The 14307-nt window shown below is 42.7% G+C and overlaps 1 protein-coding gene across 1 annotated transcript in view; it reads right to left on the reverse strand.

Annotated features, from left to right (window-relative positions):
- Positions 1–14307, reverse strand: part of LOC137431444 (periplakin) — a 135082-nt gene that overhangs the window by 99698 nt on the left and 21077 nt on the right. Inside the window, exon 2 of the mRNA XM_068122769.2 lies at positions 3277–3376. Within this exon, the coding sequence (XP_067978870.2) occupies positions 3277–3376 (100 nt within the window). The remainder of the gene's footprint in view (positions 1–3276; positions 3377–14307) is intronic.

Raw genomic sequence — 14307 nt, forward strand, 5'->3', positions numbered from 1 at the left:
TTCTTGACGGGTTTACTTTCTGAACTCGGTATATCAATCTGGTGTGTTTCTTTTCCGCTTGGGTGATTTCTTTGTTAAAAGAAGCATGTCACTGATTGTCTGTCACAGCAAGAGGGTCAATAACAGGACTATATCACAGGTGGCGTGACAAAATGTACGGACAGGTACATTTGACGATTGGCTTCACAATCGGGTATATAAGGGTTGTTGCGTTCTGTATTAGTGGAAAACAACTGCTGCACGTCTACAAAAGTTATTGCCGCTTCCCCTGGAGATGGTCCGTCAACTCGACAACGCTGTTTGTCATTTAGTGGTGGCTTTACGAAATTCCGGCATGAAACAGCGTGCTATTGCTCAGCAGTATGGCATCACTCAAGGTCAGGTGTCAAAGATCCTGAAACGAAATGCTCAGAGGGGTGTCCCTACTCCAATACCGAGGTCAGGACGTCCCCGCAGAACAACAAGGAGGGATGATCGCCAGCTGCACCGGTTAGTCTGCAATGGCCGTACCAAGTCAGCTAACAGGCTTAGGGCTGAGTTGCAGCAACTGACAAATGTGCCTATATCCAGAAGGCTAGTCTACCAACGACTGGTTCAAGCAGACTATCATGCCAGGCATCCCCTGAGAAAGCCACGTCTGACCAGACAACACCGCCAGCGCCGATTGCAGTGGGCCAGAGAGCACCGTCAATGGCAGCCAGGACACTGGAATCACGTGATCTTCAGTGACAAGTCTAGATTTCTGGTCTATCGTCAATATGGCCGTGTCCGAGTGCGCAGACAAGTGCATGAAGCCTACAACGAAGATTGTATAGTGCCAAGAGTCCAAGCTGGAGGTGGTAGGGTGACCGTTTGGGCTGCTTTTCATGCAGGGGGCAAAACTGACCTGGTTGTTCTGAATGGAAACCTGAACAAGTTCAAGCACAGGGCCATTCTGGAAGAAACATTGCTTCCATTTGTTCGTGCAGCCTTTCGAGGAAACTTCGTCTTCCAAGATGACAATGCACGGCCTCATTGTGCTCGCATGATCCAACACTTTCTAGCTGACCGTGGTGTAGAGCATATGGAGTGGCCTGCCATGTCCCCGGATATGAATCCGATAGAGAACTTGTGGGCAGAATTAACACGTCAAATCGACAACTTGGACCAGCAGCCTGCATCTGTGCATGAATTGCAGCAGGCTATTGTCACTGCATGGCAAGCGATTCCTGTCCAAACCTTGGCAAATCTCGTGAACAGCATGCCTCAACGTGAACGTGGTCTCCTGAATGCTCATGGGGGTTACACAAAGTACTGAACTGTAATTTTACTGTCCGTCATCCCAGTCGTAATTTAACTTTTGTTTTTGTTTAAAAAAAATTTGGCTAATGTGCAAAATAAAGAGATACTTCTGGAAAACGTACAGAAGTTTAACACAGTACTGTCCGTGAATTGAGTTCGATATCAGTTTACATCACTTATCAAGTTTTACAAACAAAAAGTTTACATCAAATATTATTCCATCGTGTTTGGAAAAACTGGAAAATTGGAAAACTTGAAAAATTGGGAAAAAATTGGAAAGACAATATGGCCTATTTTACTCCTAGGGGTCCCAGGAATATCCACCCAAAATATAGTTGCGATCGGTTCATCCATTTTTGCAGTACCTTCCAACGTACAGACGGACATTTGGTGAATTGTGGTAAGACTAGCAACGGTACCCGCCCTATGGGCAGGGCTTCAATTGGGAAGCCCAAATGAAAAGCCAAAATATCAGAAGGTTTTTTTTATTTTAAACGATTCATATAAACATCCGTTGAATCATATCACACGCTAATCATCAAAATCTAAACAGTACATGGCGCCCATTTTGAAAAAAGGATTGAATTCTGTAAGACGGAAGCGGCCGCTACACGTCTTTCTCAGTCGCATGTTTATGTTTGAAGAGTGCACGCCGAATCTGTAACACGGAAGCGGCCGCTACACCTGTTTCTCAGTTGCTTTGCACACGCTGCCGTGTTACTTCAGAGCCGCATGTTTATTTAGGAAGAGTTCATCAGGAGTCGATCTACTCTCTCCTGGTACGTAGAATTTCAACAAAAGGCACATCACTGTTCCTATCGGTAAATATTATTCCATTATGTTTGGAAAAACTGGAAAATTGGAAAATTTGGAAATGAAATCTCACCTATTTTACTTCCAGAGGTCCCAGGAATACCCACCCAAAATATCGTTGCGATCGGTTGAGCCGTTTTTGCGGTACCTTCGAACGGACGGACATTTGGTGAATTATCGTAAGATGAATGAACTAGTTGAGCTGTCAACTGGAAGATGTTGGACCTTTGCCGGCATCTTTTAAGAGAAGGCTTTCCCTATTTGTGGTTAAGAGTGGGCTTTCAAAAGCTGCAGATGACTCAGAGGTGGAATAAGGTGGATAGGAGAGAAGGGGTGATCAGATTCAGAAAATATCACAGGTTATTCACCTTGTGATTTATCACTTAAATAAGGACAACTAATTAGCTGATATCATTTCTGAGTATTGCTTTCTGCTGAATAATGAAAACGCTTCAAGTTAATTTCCTGAATCGTAAGATTAATGGAGATAACAAAAACAGCAGACAATTTATTTCAAAATCTGAAATGCAGTTGAGAATTTTGCAGTCAAGGTCCTCCCATTATACTCCCAGAAAAGTTGCACACATGGAAAAGTCTTTTTAGCGCATCTTGCTTCATCAGTAACATTTCTGGTCTTTAAGCCTGTGAGAATTGACTTTTGTAAACAATCTACCATATAAAACACAAAGCGTTTCTGTGTTTGTACAGATATCTGTCCCCCCCCCCCACCCCCCCCCCCCCCCTCATAAGGGTAGGTTTTAAAGGCCAATCTTTTGACACTAATGTGTGTTCACTTCCGTCTATTTTTGAGGATAAAACAAACTCGAAAAACATTTTCCATAAAGAGTAATTATGTCTTCTCTTGGAATTGTAGATGGTGGCTTGCTAACTGAGCCTCAAGGCCTGTGTGCAAAAGCGTTTTTAAAAACACCAATAAATACTAAGCACAGGGAGGGGAAATTCACTGCACGTGATGTGCAACACGCACAGACTAAAACTAGTGTTCATTTACGTCCATAGGATGACTCATAAATAAAGAAGATATGAGCACATCTGACACTAGGCCGAGGCTTCAGACTTTGGCACGCTCACAAGGCTGCACTGTTGAATAAACTGTTCCCACCCGTAATTTTTGACGGGCCTTTTACTAGTCATACAATAATGGCTTGATTTGAATCTCACCTGAAGAATCTCCGTTTCTGCTGTGATGACATGTTGCTCTGCTTCATCACCAGCAGTCTGAACCCTCAACACAATCTCTTCGATGTTCATAGTTTGGGACCTGCAACATATGTGCATCTAAATAAAAGGATGCATCTGATAATCTCCATACCTCCCCATAGGTTTTGCTACATTCACCAATATCGAGTCTGTTCAGCCCATGTTAGCTGCTCACTTTATTATGATGTGGGTATGTTAACCTCTTCACCTTCTGTTTAGCTCGTATGTACATTGGCATAAATTCCTAAATATTGTATTTGAAATGGAAAACTTCCACTTTGACATCAACATTAGTACATTTCTGGATGATAGAATCTGCTTCATTACCTCCGCCACTGAAGGTGGACGGAGGTTATGTTTGCACCCGTTTAGTTGTTTGTCTGTCTGTGAGAAGGATATCTCAAAAAGTTATGGATGGATTTGGACAAAATTTGGTGGCAGGTTGGATGTGTGACAAGGACGAATTTATTAGATATTGGTGAAGATCTGGATCTGGATACGAGAATTTTAATTTTTTAAAAGTGATTCTTCACCATTAAGAGATGGGACCAAAAATGACATACAGAATATTTTAAAATGTTGTGGACGACTTATGCCAAAACTAGGTGGATGATTTGGTTCGGTGATGAGAACAAACGAATAGATTTTGTTTAAGGTCCAGATGCAGATCCGACCTATCAGTGGGAGACACAACGTAAACAGTTCATCCTGGCTAGTATATGCTCCAATGAGTGTCGTTCTAATTGAACCTGCAACACAGGTACTTTTCCTGGCTTTTTTAATTAGTCTCCATATTCATAAATAAAGGAAATGTGAGGTGGTAGGCCAATTCAGGTCATAGTATACTCACCTATGAGTGGTCTGGTGTTGCTTTTGGTTACCTGCCGACTCAATTTCAACTAAAACTACTTTCTGATGCTAACAAGAGGCACTGCTAAATGAAACATTCCTTCCGAGGTGAACATTGCGTCAACTTCCTTATCCGCTTGTCCTCACTTATTTTAATAAAAGATTCCACTATTTCGTTCAAAATAATGTGTGCCTTTGGGCTAGTTCTCTGATCATATTCCACACTGAAAATGTCTGCAACCATCACAACATGCAATCACTGCAACAATTGCCTCTCCAGCCCTGGTACTTGGCACCACTGAGCAGATTAATGAGGAAATAGCAGAGCGAATTTGTAATGGGATCTTGATCAAAGATACATTTTTAGCGGTTGCCGAAGACGATAAGAAGAGGCCATTTCGTTGGGTACAAAAGGTTGTTTATTGCACAGAAATCTCCAGCAACTGCTAGCGAACGGAAGTCGTAACGGCTTATATAAAACCAAGAACCCTCTTCGGAGGGCATGGCTCCAACAGCCGCGCGTGCGTCACGACAACACAACCAAAAGCCTGTGTGCGTGGGTTAGAGCAAACCCATCGTAATGGTAACCTTCACATGCGGATAAGTTAACCGCGACAAGTGAACAAGGTAACCGCGACATGTGAATAAGGTAACCACTACATGCGCCCCCTCAGAAGGCACGCCACGGGCGTGTACGTAGTTCGCGGGTGGAACAGAGCTGGGCCGCGGGTGCTGAGCAGCGGTAGCCGTTGTAGTTGCAGCAGTAGGAATTGCGGGAGTGGCGAGCAGCAGTAGGAATTGCGAGAGTGGCGAGCAGCAGTGCGCTCGAAGACAACGAGGCGCCAGTGCGCACAAAGGTAACAAAGCAGCCGTGCGTGTGCAAGAGATGAGCAGCGGTAGTAGCTGTAGTTGCAGGAGCATCAGCCTCGGGATCCGCCGTAGGAGCAGTAGTAGGAGTGGCGAGCAGCAGTACTCGGCTTGTGTGCGCGGAGGCGCCGAAGTAGCAGTACTCGGCCTGTGTGCGCGAAGGCGACGAGCAGCAGTACTCGGCCTGTGTACATGGAGGCGACGAGCAGCGGTGCTTGGCCTGTGTGCGTGGAGGCGACGAAGTAGCCGTGCCCGGCCTGTGTGCGTGAAGGCGACGAAGTAGCCGTGCCGCCAATGCCCCGTAACGGCGTTCCTTCGGAGGGTCCCGGAGCTGGTTCGCCCCTCTAGTCGTAGAGGAGGAACCGAGCGCGATGCGCGAACCACATGGCCACTCGTCATTGCTAAAACTCCGGCAGTTCGAGTTTAGGTCTTGTGGAAGAAATTGCGGTCGCAATCCTGCCATGTTCATTTGGCCCCCGAATATGTTCGGGGGCAACGGGGTCACCAGTTTAGCGGTTGCCGAAGACGACAAGAAGAGGCCATTTCGTTGGGTACAAAAGGTTGTTTATTGTACAGAAATCTCCAGCAACTGCTAGCGAACAGAAGTCGTAACGGCTTATATAAAACCAAGAACCCTCTTCGGAGGGCGTGGCTCCAACAGCCGCGCGTGCGTCACGACGACACAACCAAAAGCCCGTGTGCGTGGGTTAGAGCAAACCCATCGTAATGGTAACCGTCACATGCGGATAAGTTAACCACGACAAGTGAACAAGGTAACCGCGACATGTGAATAAGGTAACCACTACACATTCGCTAGGTGAATGATAAAATGCCAACTGCAACTAGATAAAACTCACTCCTGGTCTGGCATCTCTCATGTCATCCTGCAAAATGCTCTGTAATCACCATCTCCCTTAGCCCAACCCGTGATGACCTTCAGCCAGACTTTTACTGAGACACCAACTAAGAACCTCGTTGGCCTCATTAACACAGAGACGTCTCTTGATGCCTCCATTTATCCAAATCCTGAAACTACAACAGATGAAAATTTGGCATCATGCATTACTTCCATCACTTGTTGGACCTCTAGATCTACTCTATCTACAAATCATTCATACACAGCTCCATGGAGTACACTACTCCTCTATGGGCTGGCACTTCATCCAACCTTCCTCTTTTGAATTCCATTACTGTCACTCCACTCTTCCCTGGAAACAAGATGGAGATTTCTGTGTCTCTCTCCACAAATCTACACCTTATTTTGGTCTCTCATACTGTTGAATCACCAACTGGACTCTGTCATATCAATATCTTCCTTCTATCCCATCTCAACCTTATGTTGCACCACATACCTGCATTGCTTTTCCAAGTGACTTTCCTTCTCAATCTGCAGCTTTCCAAATTAATTGTGGTATTTTTTGCCGACATTTTACTTATTTGCTGGTTCTCTTTGCCTTGTGTTAGTTTATTGTTAGTCTCGTCCTGAAGGGGATGCGAGTCTATCGCAACGCACCTGTCAGTCTATGTGTGTCTGTGTGAGTCTGTGTACGTGTGTCGTGTCTATGTGTGCGTGTACGTGTGTCTGTGTGTGTGTACGTGTTTCTGTGTGTGTGTGTGTACGTGTTTCTGTGTGTTTATGTTTTCGTTTTAAAAATGCTTTTCTCTGCAATTGCTTGTCCGATCGATGCAAAACTTTACCCATAGGAAGGACTCCAGATGGAGAACATTGCAATGCTAACTCTAACATCATAGGTCACACTGTATGGCAACCATATTGGATTAAAGGGAAACAAATGGACATAACTTTCCCCGAAACTGCTCAACGAAAAAAAATAAATTAAACCTGGCATATGTCAACTCCCCATGGTGGATAATAATGATGTCATCAGTGAAGTGGTATTCCAGTCATAATTGGAAAAATCCGAAAAATATGAAACGTCATACATCTGATATATGATCAGGTCGGTGTGAGTGAAGAATTAAATTAATGATTTTCATAGCTCATGCCAAGGAACTATGTAACAGGTGCATGGATGATATAGGTATACAGGCCACACTTGCAGTGGGCCATAATAGCATCGTGTTCACTGTTCAGTTAACGATGGCATTTTTGTTCATTATGAACATGCAAGGCGCATTCTACCTCTCCACCACTCTACCAGTGCCATTCTCGTTGTCCATGTCTTTCGTCAGCCTATACGTTTTATTTGATCAAATACACTACTCAGGCTCCAGTGCAAGTGATTTTGACAATACCTAAAAATAGAATGAGAATAGTCTTGCTGGTGAAGGCCAGTGTCGATTTACATCAACAGAAAGGTGGAACAATGGATAAAATCAAGAAGATGTTGATCGAGGTATGCTAACCGCCGTGGGAAGCAAGGATCAAAAAGCTGATATTTCGGGTATTAACCCTCCGTCAAAGACAAAAAAAGAAAAAAGATGAAGTTAACATCGACATGAAGCATTGAATCATCAGCACCAGCATCAGCATTGAAAAGCATGCCGTTTACACCTTAAACATCAGCTTCTCCTTGCTTCCCACGGCAGTTAACATTCCTCAATCAACATCCTGTTGATTTCAACTATTGTACATAAAAATAGCAAATTACAAATACAAATTGGGGAACACCGTATGGGATCTTCAAAGTCCACCCACTAATGCCAGCAGATGGGACGCCCGTTGAACGTCCATACGAGGGATGGCGCACACACACATTGATGGATCACCCTGCCCATGAAACACTGGGATGAACGTTTATAACTGGGTCGGGATTCAACCCCAAGATAGACAGCTTAGAGGCGAGTATGCGTACCTGGAGGCCATCTTTAGAGATAACATAGATCAATATCACCACGAACTGCTGAAATTATTGAATGAAATTGCTAAAAAAAAAAAGAAAAAAAAATTCTTGCAGGAATTAATTAATTTCACTTCATGATGCCTTTAGGCTCTCAAACATATATTGTTTGCACAGGAAGTGAAAATTACAATTTTCTCTTGGAAAAGACTTCAACAGTTGTGGACAAGCTGAATGCGCAGAGGAAGATGTGGTCATTTTAGTGTGATGATTTCAGGAAGTAAATATAATGCAAACACAACATCGCTTCTCAAAATAGCACGTTTAAATTTGGGGGGCATTAAAATGTTATTTGTTGGACATGCCCAATATTGTCCAAAATACACCTTTAAATGCAAATGAGACATATATAGAATTAATAAATAATTTTACATATTTTCTTACAATTTACACATCTGTATACATATATTAAGGTTAGCCTGGTGTTGGCTTAGCGGTTAGGGTTCCGGCTTGGGATCCTGGGTTAGAATCCCGGTTGATCGCTGAATTAACGCCAGGGAGGTTGACTCAGCCTGTCATCCTTCCGAGGTCGGAAAATTGAGTACCAGCTCACTGGTAATTCCCTGTGCGTCGCAAGAGGCGACTAACAGGGTTGGCGGCAGGAAGGGCATCCAGCCATAAAACATTGCTTCAAAAAGGGGACCAAGGGGCCTGAAAAAGGCCAACCCTTGCTCTGCCGGGAAAAATGGCCTCTAAAAGGTGGTTGTATACATATATTAGGGAACAAAAAACATTGGCCTGTCTTGGACTATTGTGAGTATCTCGATCGTCAAACCTTTTGAACACCCCACATATAATCTATAATGGAGCAGATGTGGATGCCACTAAAACTTGTGGGTCGCCACTCAAGGCCAGCAGACGAGTGCGAACATACTCCGGCCTGAGCTCTGATTAACAGAGAATGTTGGCTGCTAGTAAATACAATGCTTATTATTGATGGGTCAATATCAAAGATGAAGTACAGAAGTGAAACCAAATATTCTACAAACTATGCTTTTGTAAATGAAGGCCAGAACAGCTTTGTTTAATGAGCGAGATAAATAATTGCTTTGTTAGTCTGTATAGGCTAGAAATACAGGCAACTCATCATCATCATAAATGTACCATACTTTATAGAGCATCGGCGCTGTTGAACTAGTCCCTGAGAAAGGTTTATGCTAGGTGGTTTGCCATTGCCTCCCCAGCAATCAGTCAGTGCAGGAATTTGGCTTGGGTGCCAGCAATAACTCGCGTACACTTTGCAAAAGCCACAGTAGGATTTTAAATGTCTGGGCATCATAGGATAACCAATATCCAGTACTGACAGACAGGCCCTCCAGCTTGCAGTCCTTCTGATGGATGGTGTACACATACACACACACACACACACACACACACACACACACACACACACACACACACACACACACACACACACACACACACACACACACACACACACACACACACACACCTTGCCTTGCATGCTCAGGTCAGAATGACAGTTTTACAGCTTGGTCAAGATTCGAACCCAAGCTAGACAGCTCAGAGACATGTGCATACCTCTAAAGCTATCCTCAAAATAGCACTATAAGTAAATAGTGTTCTTCTTCTTTAATTGCCACAATTATTCCCCTATCTCGTGGGGTTAGCCGGGCGAAGCTTGGCCTGATCAGTCTTTCACAAACCGGCTGGCCAGGCCTTTCGCTCGACTAAGGTGTGGGCAGGAATTTGGAATTTGGTGATGCTGCTGGAAATAACTTGCCTACTCTTCCCAAAGAACACGTATGGGATCTTCAAAGTCCACCCACGAATGCCAGCAGACGGGACGCCCGTTGAACGTCCATACGAGGGATGGCGCACACACACATTGATGGATCACCCTGCCCATGAAACACTGGGATGATAGTTTATAACTGGGTCGGGATTCAAACCCAAGATAGACAGCTTAGAGGCGAGTGTGCGTACCTGTAGGCCATCTTTAGAGATAACATAGATCAATATCACCACGAATTGCTGAAATTATTTTACTATCCAAAATTACCGCAATTATTTTATCAAATGCGACCAAGCATTTTCTTAAAGTCTAAGGTCTTGCACAAATGAAATGGAATGAAAACTTAGGCTGCCTCTGTTGGCTAAACGGTTCAGGTGGCTGGCTTAAGATCTTAGGGTCTCAAGTTCGAGCCCCTGCCGTGCCATTGGACATACCACCAAGTGGGTTGACTCAGCCTGGTATCCTTCCGAGGCCGACAAAATGAGTACCAGCTTACTGGTTTGGGTATCCTGCATTGGAGTGGCGAACCGTCCAGAATTGTACTCCTTAGCCAATGAAACTGCCTCGGTAGTCCTATGCACCTCACAGGAATGGTTATAGTGGGGCAACTTAGCATAACAATTGTGCATTTTGTGAGGAAAGCACCAAATTTGGCACACTAGTAGACTATCATATTATGAATAGATCTGAATATTGGGCCATCTCAGATTCAGATATTTGATTTTTGCAAGATTTCGATTCGATTGGGATCGAAGAGAACACCTTCTTCGTCTTCTGTACAGTTAAGTTGCCAGCCCTGAATTCTCTGGCTACATATGGGTGCTTCATTGGGAGTGCAACCGTGTCCCTCAGGTGAACAGGGACCCACCTGGCATAGTGTGTGTGGTCTAAGGCATGGAACCATGGGACCAGTTCCGTCAGGGCATCAATGTATGTCGTGAATGAAGCCTGCCGCAGAGAACGCACGTAGACCAGTACCAACATCTCTAGTTCCAGCACAGTTGCCCAGTACTGAAAGTTGGGAATGTCTTCTCCTCTCTGGTGACACCACTCTTCGAACTCAGGCAGGTCTTCTGCATCATCAGCATATGTCATACAGTGGCGTTCATACGCACGGTGTTGCAGGATGTGCAGTGCAGCTGCAGTGATTTGATGAGCTCTTCTTGTGCGGGTGACGTGGGCAGCTCGCAGGAAGGAGTCGGCCGTCCCTGGCGTTGCAATCTCAGCTTGCAAATCTGCAAAATCTGCAAATCTTGCAAAAATCAAATCTCTGAATCTGAGATGGCCCAATATCCAGATCTTTTCATAATATGATAGTCTACTAGTGTGCCAAATTTGGTGCTTTCCTCACAAAATGCACAATTGTTATGCTATATTTAGCTTAGCTGCCGGACTATTATTATTCATTGTCAGGGAATGTGTAATTATATGGTAATCGAATGACAAGTTTTGGCACATATCATAAATGTAATAAAATATATAAATGGTATATGTTCAGGAAAACAGGGTTCCGTGTCTTCCGATGATTACGAAGGTCATTTTTCGGTCACGGAAAGTTACTACCCCAAATCCATGAGGACAAAACTGCAATAAAAATATTCGTGGGAATTAATCAGAACATCGGCAAGTAGCAAATCAAAAGAAAGCGAATGGTGTTTAGTAGACAAATAACACGATAAAATGGATGATTTACTTAGAGATGACAAAAAACCTTTACTTTGAGATGACGTGGATGAATAACGATTTGGGGAAGAATGCAAGGCCATTCCTATGACTAAAACCTAACATGCAATTTCCATGGGAGGTGATATTGCTACATGTAGTCCAATACACACACATCAAAATGCTTATTCCTTTACAAATACTATATTTACACATTATATTCGGCTTATTTCAGTTCCGATCAGCAAAGTTACATATCGTCTTCATCCTCATTCTCACAATCCTCATCCACCTTATTGGTCGACTCATCACCAAACACTACCATTTCCCATGAAATGTTCTCAGAGGAAGGAATCATCTTCTGTTTCACGGGCACACTGTTCAGTGCAGGCCATACTTTGCTTCCTGCAGGAGCCAGGCAGGTCGGCATACCGCATTCACTTGTACCACAACCACATTTCACCAATTCTACTTCAGCTGCAGCTGCTGCTGGCAAGTTTGGGGTGACAGGAGCACAATGGCGGCTATCATCTAGTCTAGTGCACACCCACATTCTCTTCTCTCACATTCCATTCGTAATATTTATTTATCAACGGTGTCACTATGTAAATGAAAGGATATTTATTATCTGTGCATACCACTGTGTCTCATTTCATCATTCCCAAAACAATTACAAAATATTCCTACACTTTGCCAGTGGACAGGAAGGAGGAAACATTCAAAACATTATTCTCCAAGATTGAGATTCGATGTTCCATTATTTAGTTACACAGCTCAAGGAAAAAAACGATTCAAGAAAGAGATGGTTGCAATTCGTATGACAATGAACACCTGGGTTTATGGATTTGTTTATGTGTCGGAGCGGCTGCCTGCATAGCATCACACTCTGAGATACCAAGTAGTACAACATGGTGTCAAGTGATAACCCAGATGACTAGACCATCTGCTGCCCGCAGTGTAGGCAAGACGTTGGAAGTTTTCCTGGTTTCTGGCAAAACCTCATCGACTCCATCAAAAAAACGCCATGGAATCATTGAAGTCCACCAACTGTTAACAAGAGGATCCGCAGCTTAAAGTTCATCTGAGGGACAGTACACTCATTCATGTAATGCCTTACCACCCACAAAGCACAAATTTGACTGTTTTTCGTTTGGCCAAGAATAAAAGTAGGACGAGAAGGCTCATATGTGATGCCTCTGCTCCATCCTGCGAAACTATGAAAGACAACAGAAGAGTGGCTATGAGGTTTGGTGCAAAGGGAAAGGGGCTGGAAATGTAGGAGGGGGGATATTAACCTATTTCTTGTTACTCGAAGCTAAACATACATGCACACACATGCACCTTGTCGAATGTTTGCACATTTCAATTCACACCTTTGATTGATACAAACACATTAATAATATGACTCACGATGAGCAAAACTCACAAGGGCGGCCATGATTATAATACTGAGTACCGTATTTACCAATCTTACAACATTAGTTTAAGATGAATTGTAATTAACTGACAGCATTATTACAATGCCACCTATGCTTGTAATGCACATGAAAACAATAAAAATTCCACTTGGAATATGGCTAACATTACACAATGCTCGGAGTACAAATACTGTACATCTTTTTTCTCACATTGAAATGTCTTCTGCATATCGCCACTTGAGAACCTTTGGTCATTGTTCAGCTGAGTTGTTCGCCTCCAATTCAGGCCAGTAGTCGAGCTCGGCATAACTTGTTAATCTTTTTTTTCTTGAACAATAACTCAATGATTTGATACAGAGTGAATGGGACTCAACTTTGAGATTCTAGAAACGAAAAACTCTAACTAGAGTAAGTCTCAGATTGCTTGGATTGTCTTTAAACATATAAATAACTAGAGTTCATAGAACACGTTACCTTACACAATCTTCAAGGAAATACTTCAATTTTAATAAAATAAAGATTGTTAAAGTCGTGTAAATAAATTAATTCCAGAATCTACCGCCGTTTTACTGCCATGACGCAGTGTCTATTACACCACCCTATCTACCACGTTACATTAGTTATTTGTGCCTGTTGTTTGTGTCCTTCCTAACATCCTTAAAACAGTATGTTCCCTGTTTGGGATGATTTTAAAATTTTGTTTGACTGCCAGGCAGGCAGAATAGAATTATTATCTCGCTGCTCTCTGTGCAGGTGCGATCAGGACAAATTCAGAGACTAAGCACTGCAAAACGGCAGGTTTGTTTTCCGAACTATCTTCCGATTCAAGTTCAAAAATATAACATTCAATTGACATCAAGTTGTTCCTCAATCATAAATAATCTGACATTTATAGTCAGACGGACATGATCCAATTGCTTAAAAACGCTTTTCACTTTGCGTGCGTGATGTAACTACGAACATCAAGAGAAAAGTCCAAAATTAAACAGCCGATTCGATCACAAAATTGATGGATAAGCAATTAATAAATACAAAACATGGTATGATTTTATTCCATCATGCTGGCCCATGGGTCACAGGTGAAATGTCAACTGCTATTCTATTCTATCCTGTTTGCTCCAAAATTTGTGGAGTAGCCGTACTTCATACAATATTATTTATATATATATATATATATATACATATATATATATATATATGTATATATATATATATATATATATATATATATATATATATATATATATATGACTGGCTCTGGCAAAAGCAGACACTTGGGGGCAAAAATAATAATAATAATAATTGAGATTTTGATATCTGATTTCCCATGCATTTCCCTTTCATTTGATATGTACGTTATGTCAATTGGATGAAAATTAACGAAGTTATGGTATTTTAATGACAATTCTATTTTCATTTAAACAATGGAGATAATTAGGTTCAGAGTTCACAATACAGTTCACACGCACAAAGAATGTGCACACGTAGAGGTTTTCATTCATACTAAACATGTATGTTGGGGATCTCCTTCGAATTATGATGTATGGCTCGTAGTAAAACATTGAAATTTCGCGATCTT

This window comes from Myxine glutinosa, chromosome 1 (genome assembly GCF_964187855.1).
Source record: "Myxine glutinosa chromosome 1, kmMyxGlut1.1, whole genome shotgun sequence".
NCBI classification, from domain to species: domain Eukaryota; kingdom Metazoa; phylum Chordata; class Myxini; order Myxiniformes; family Myxinidae; genus Myxine; species Myxine glutinosa.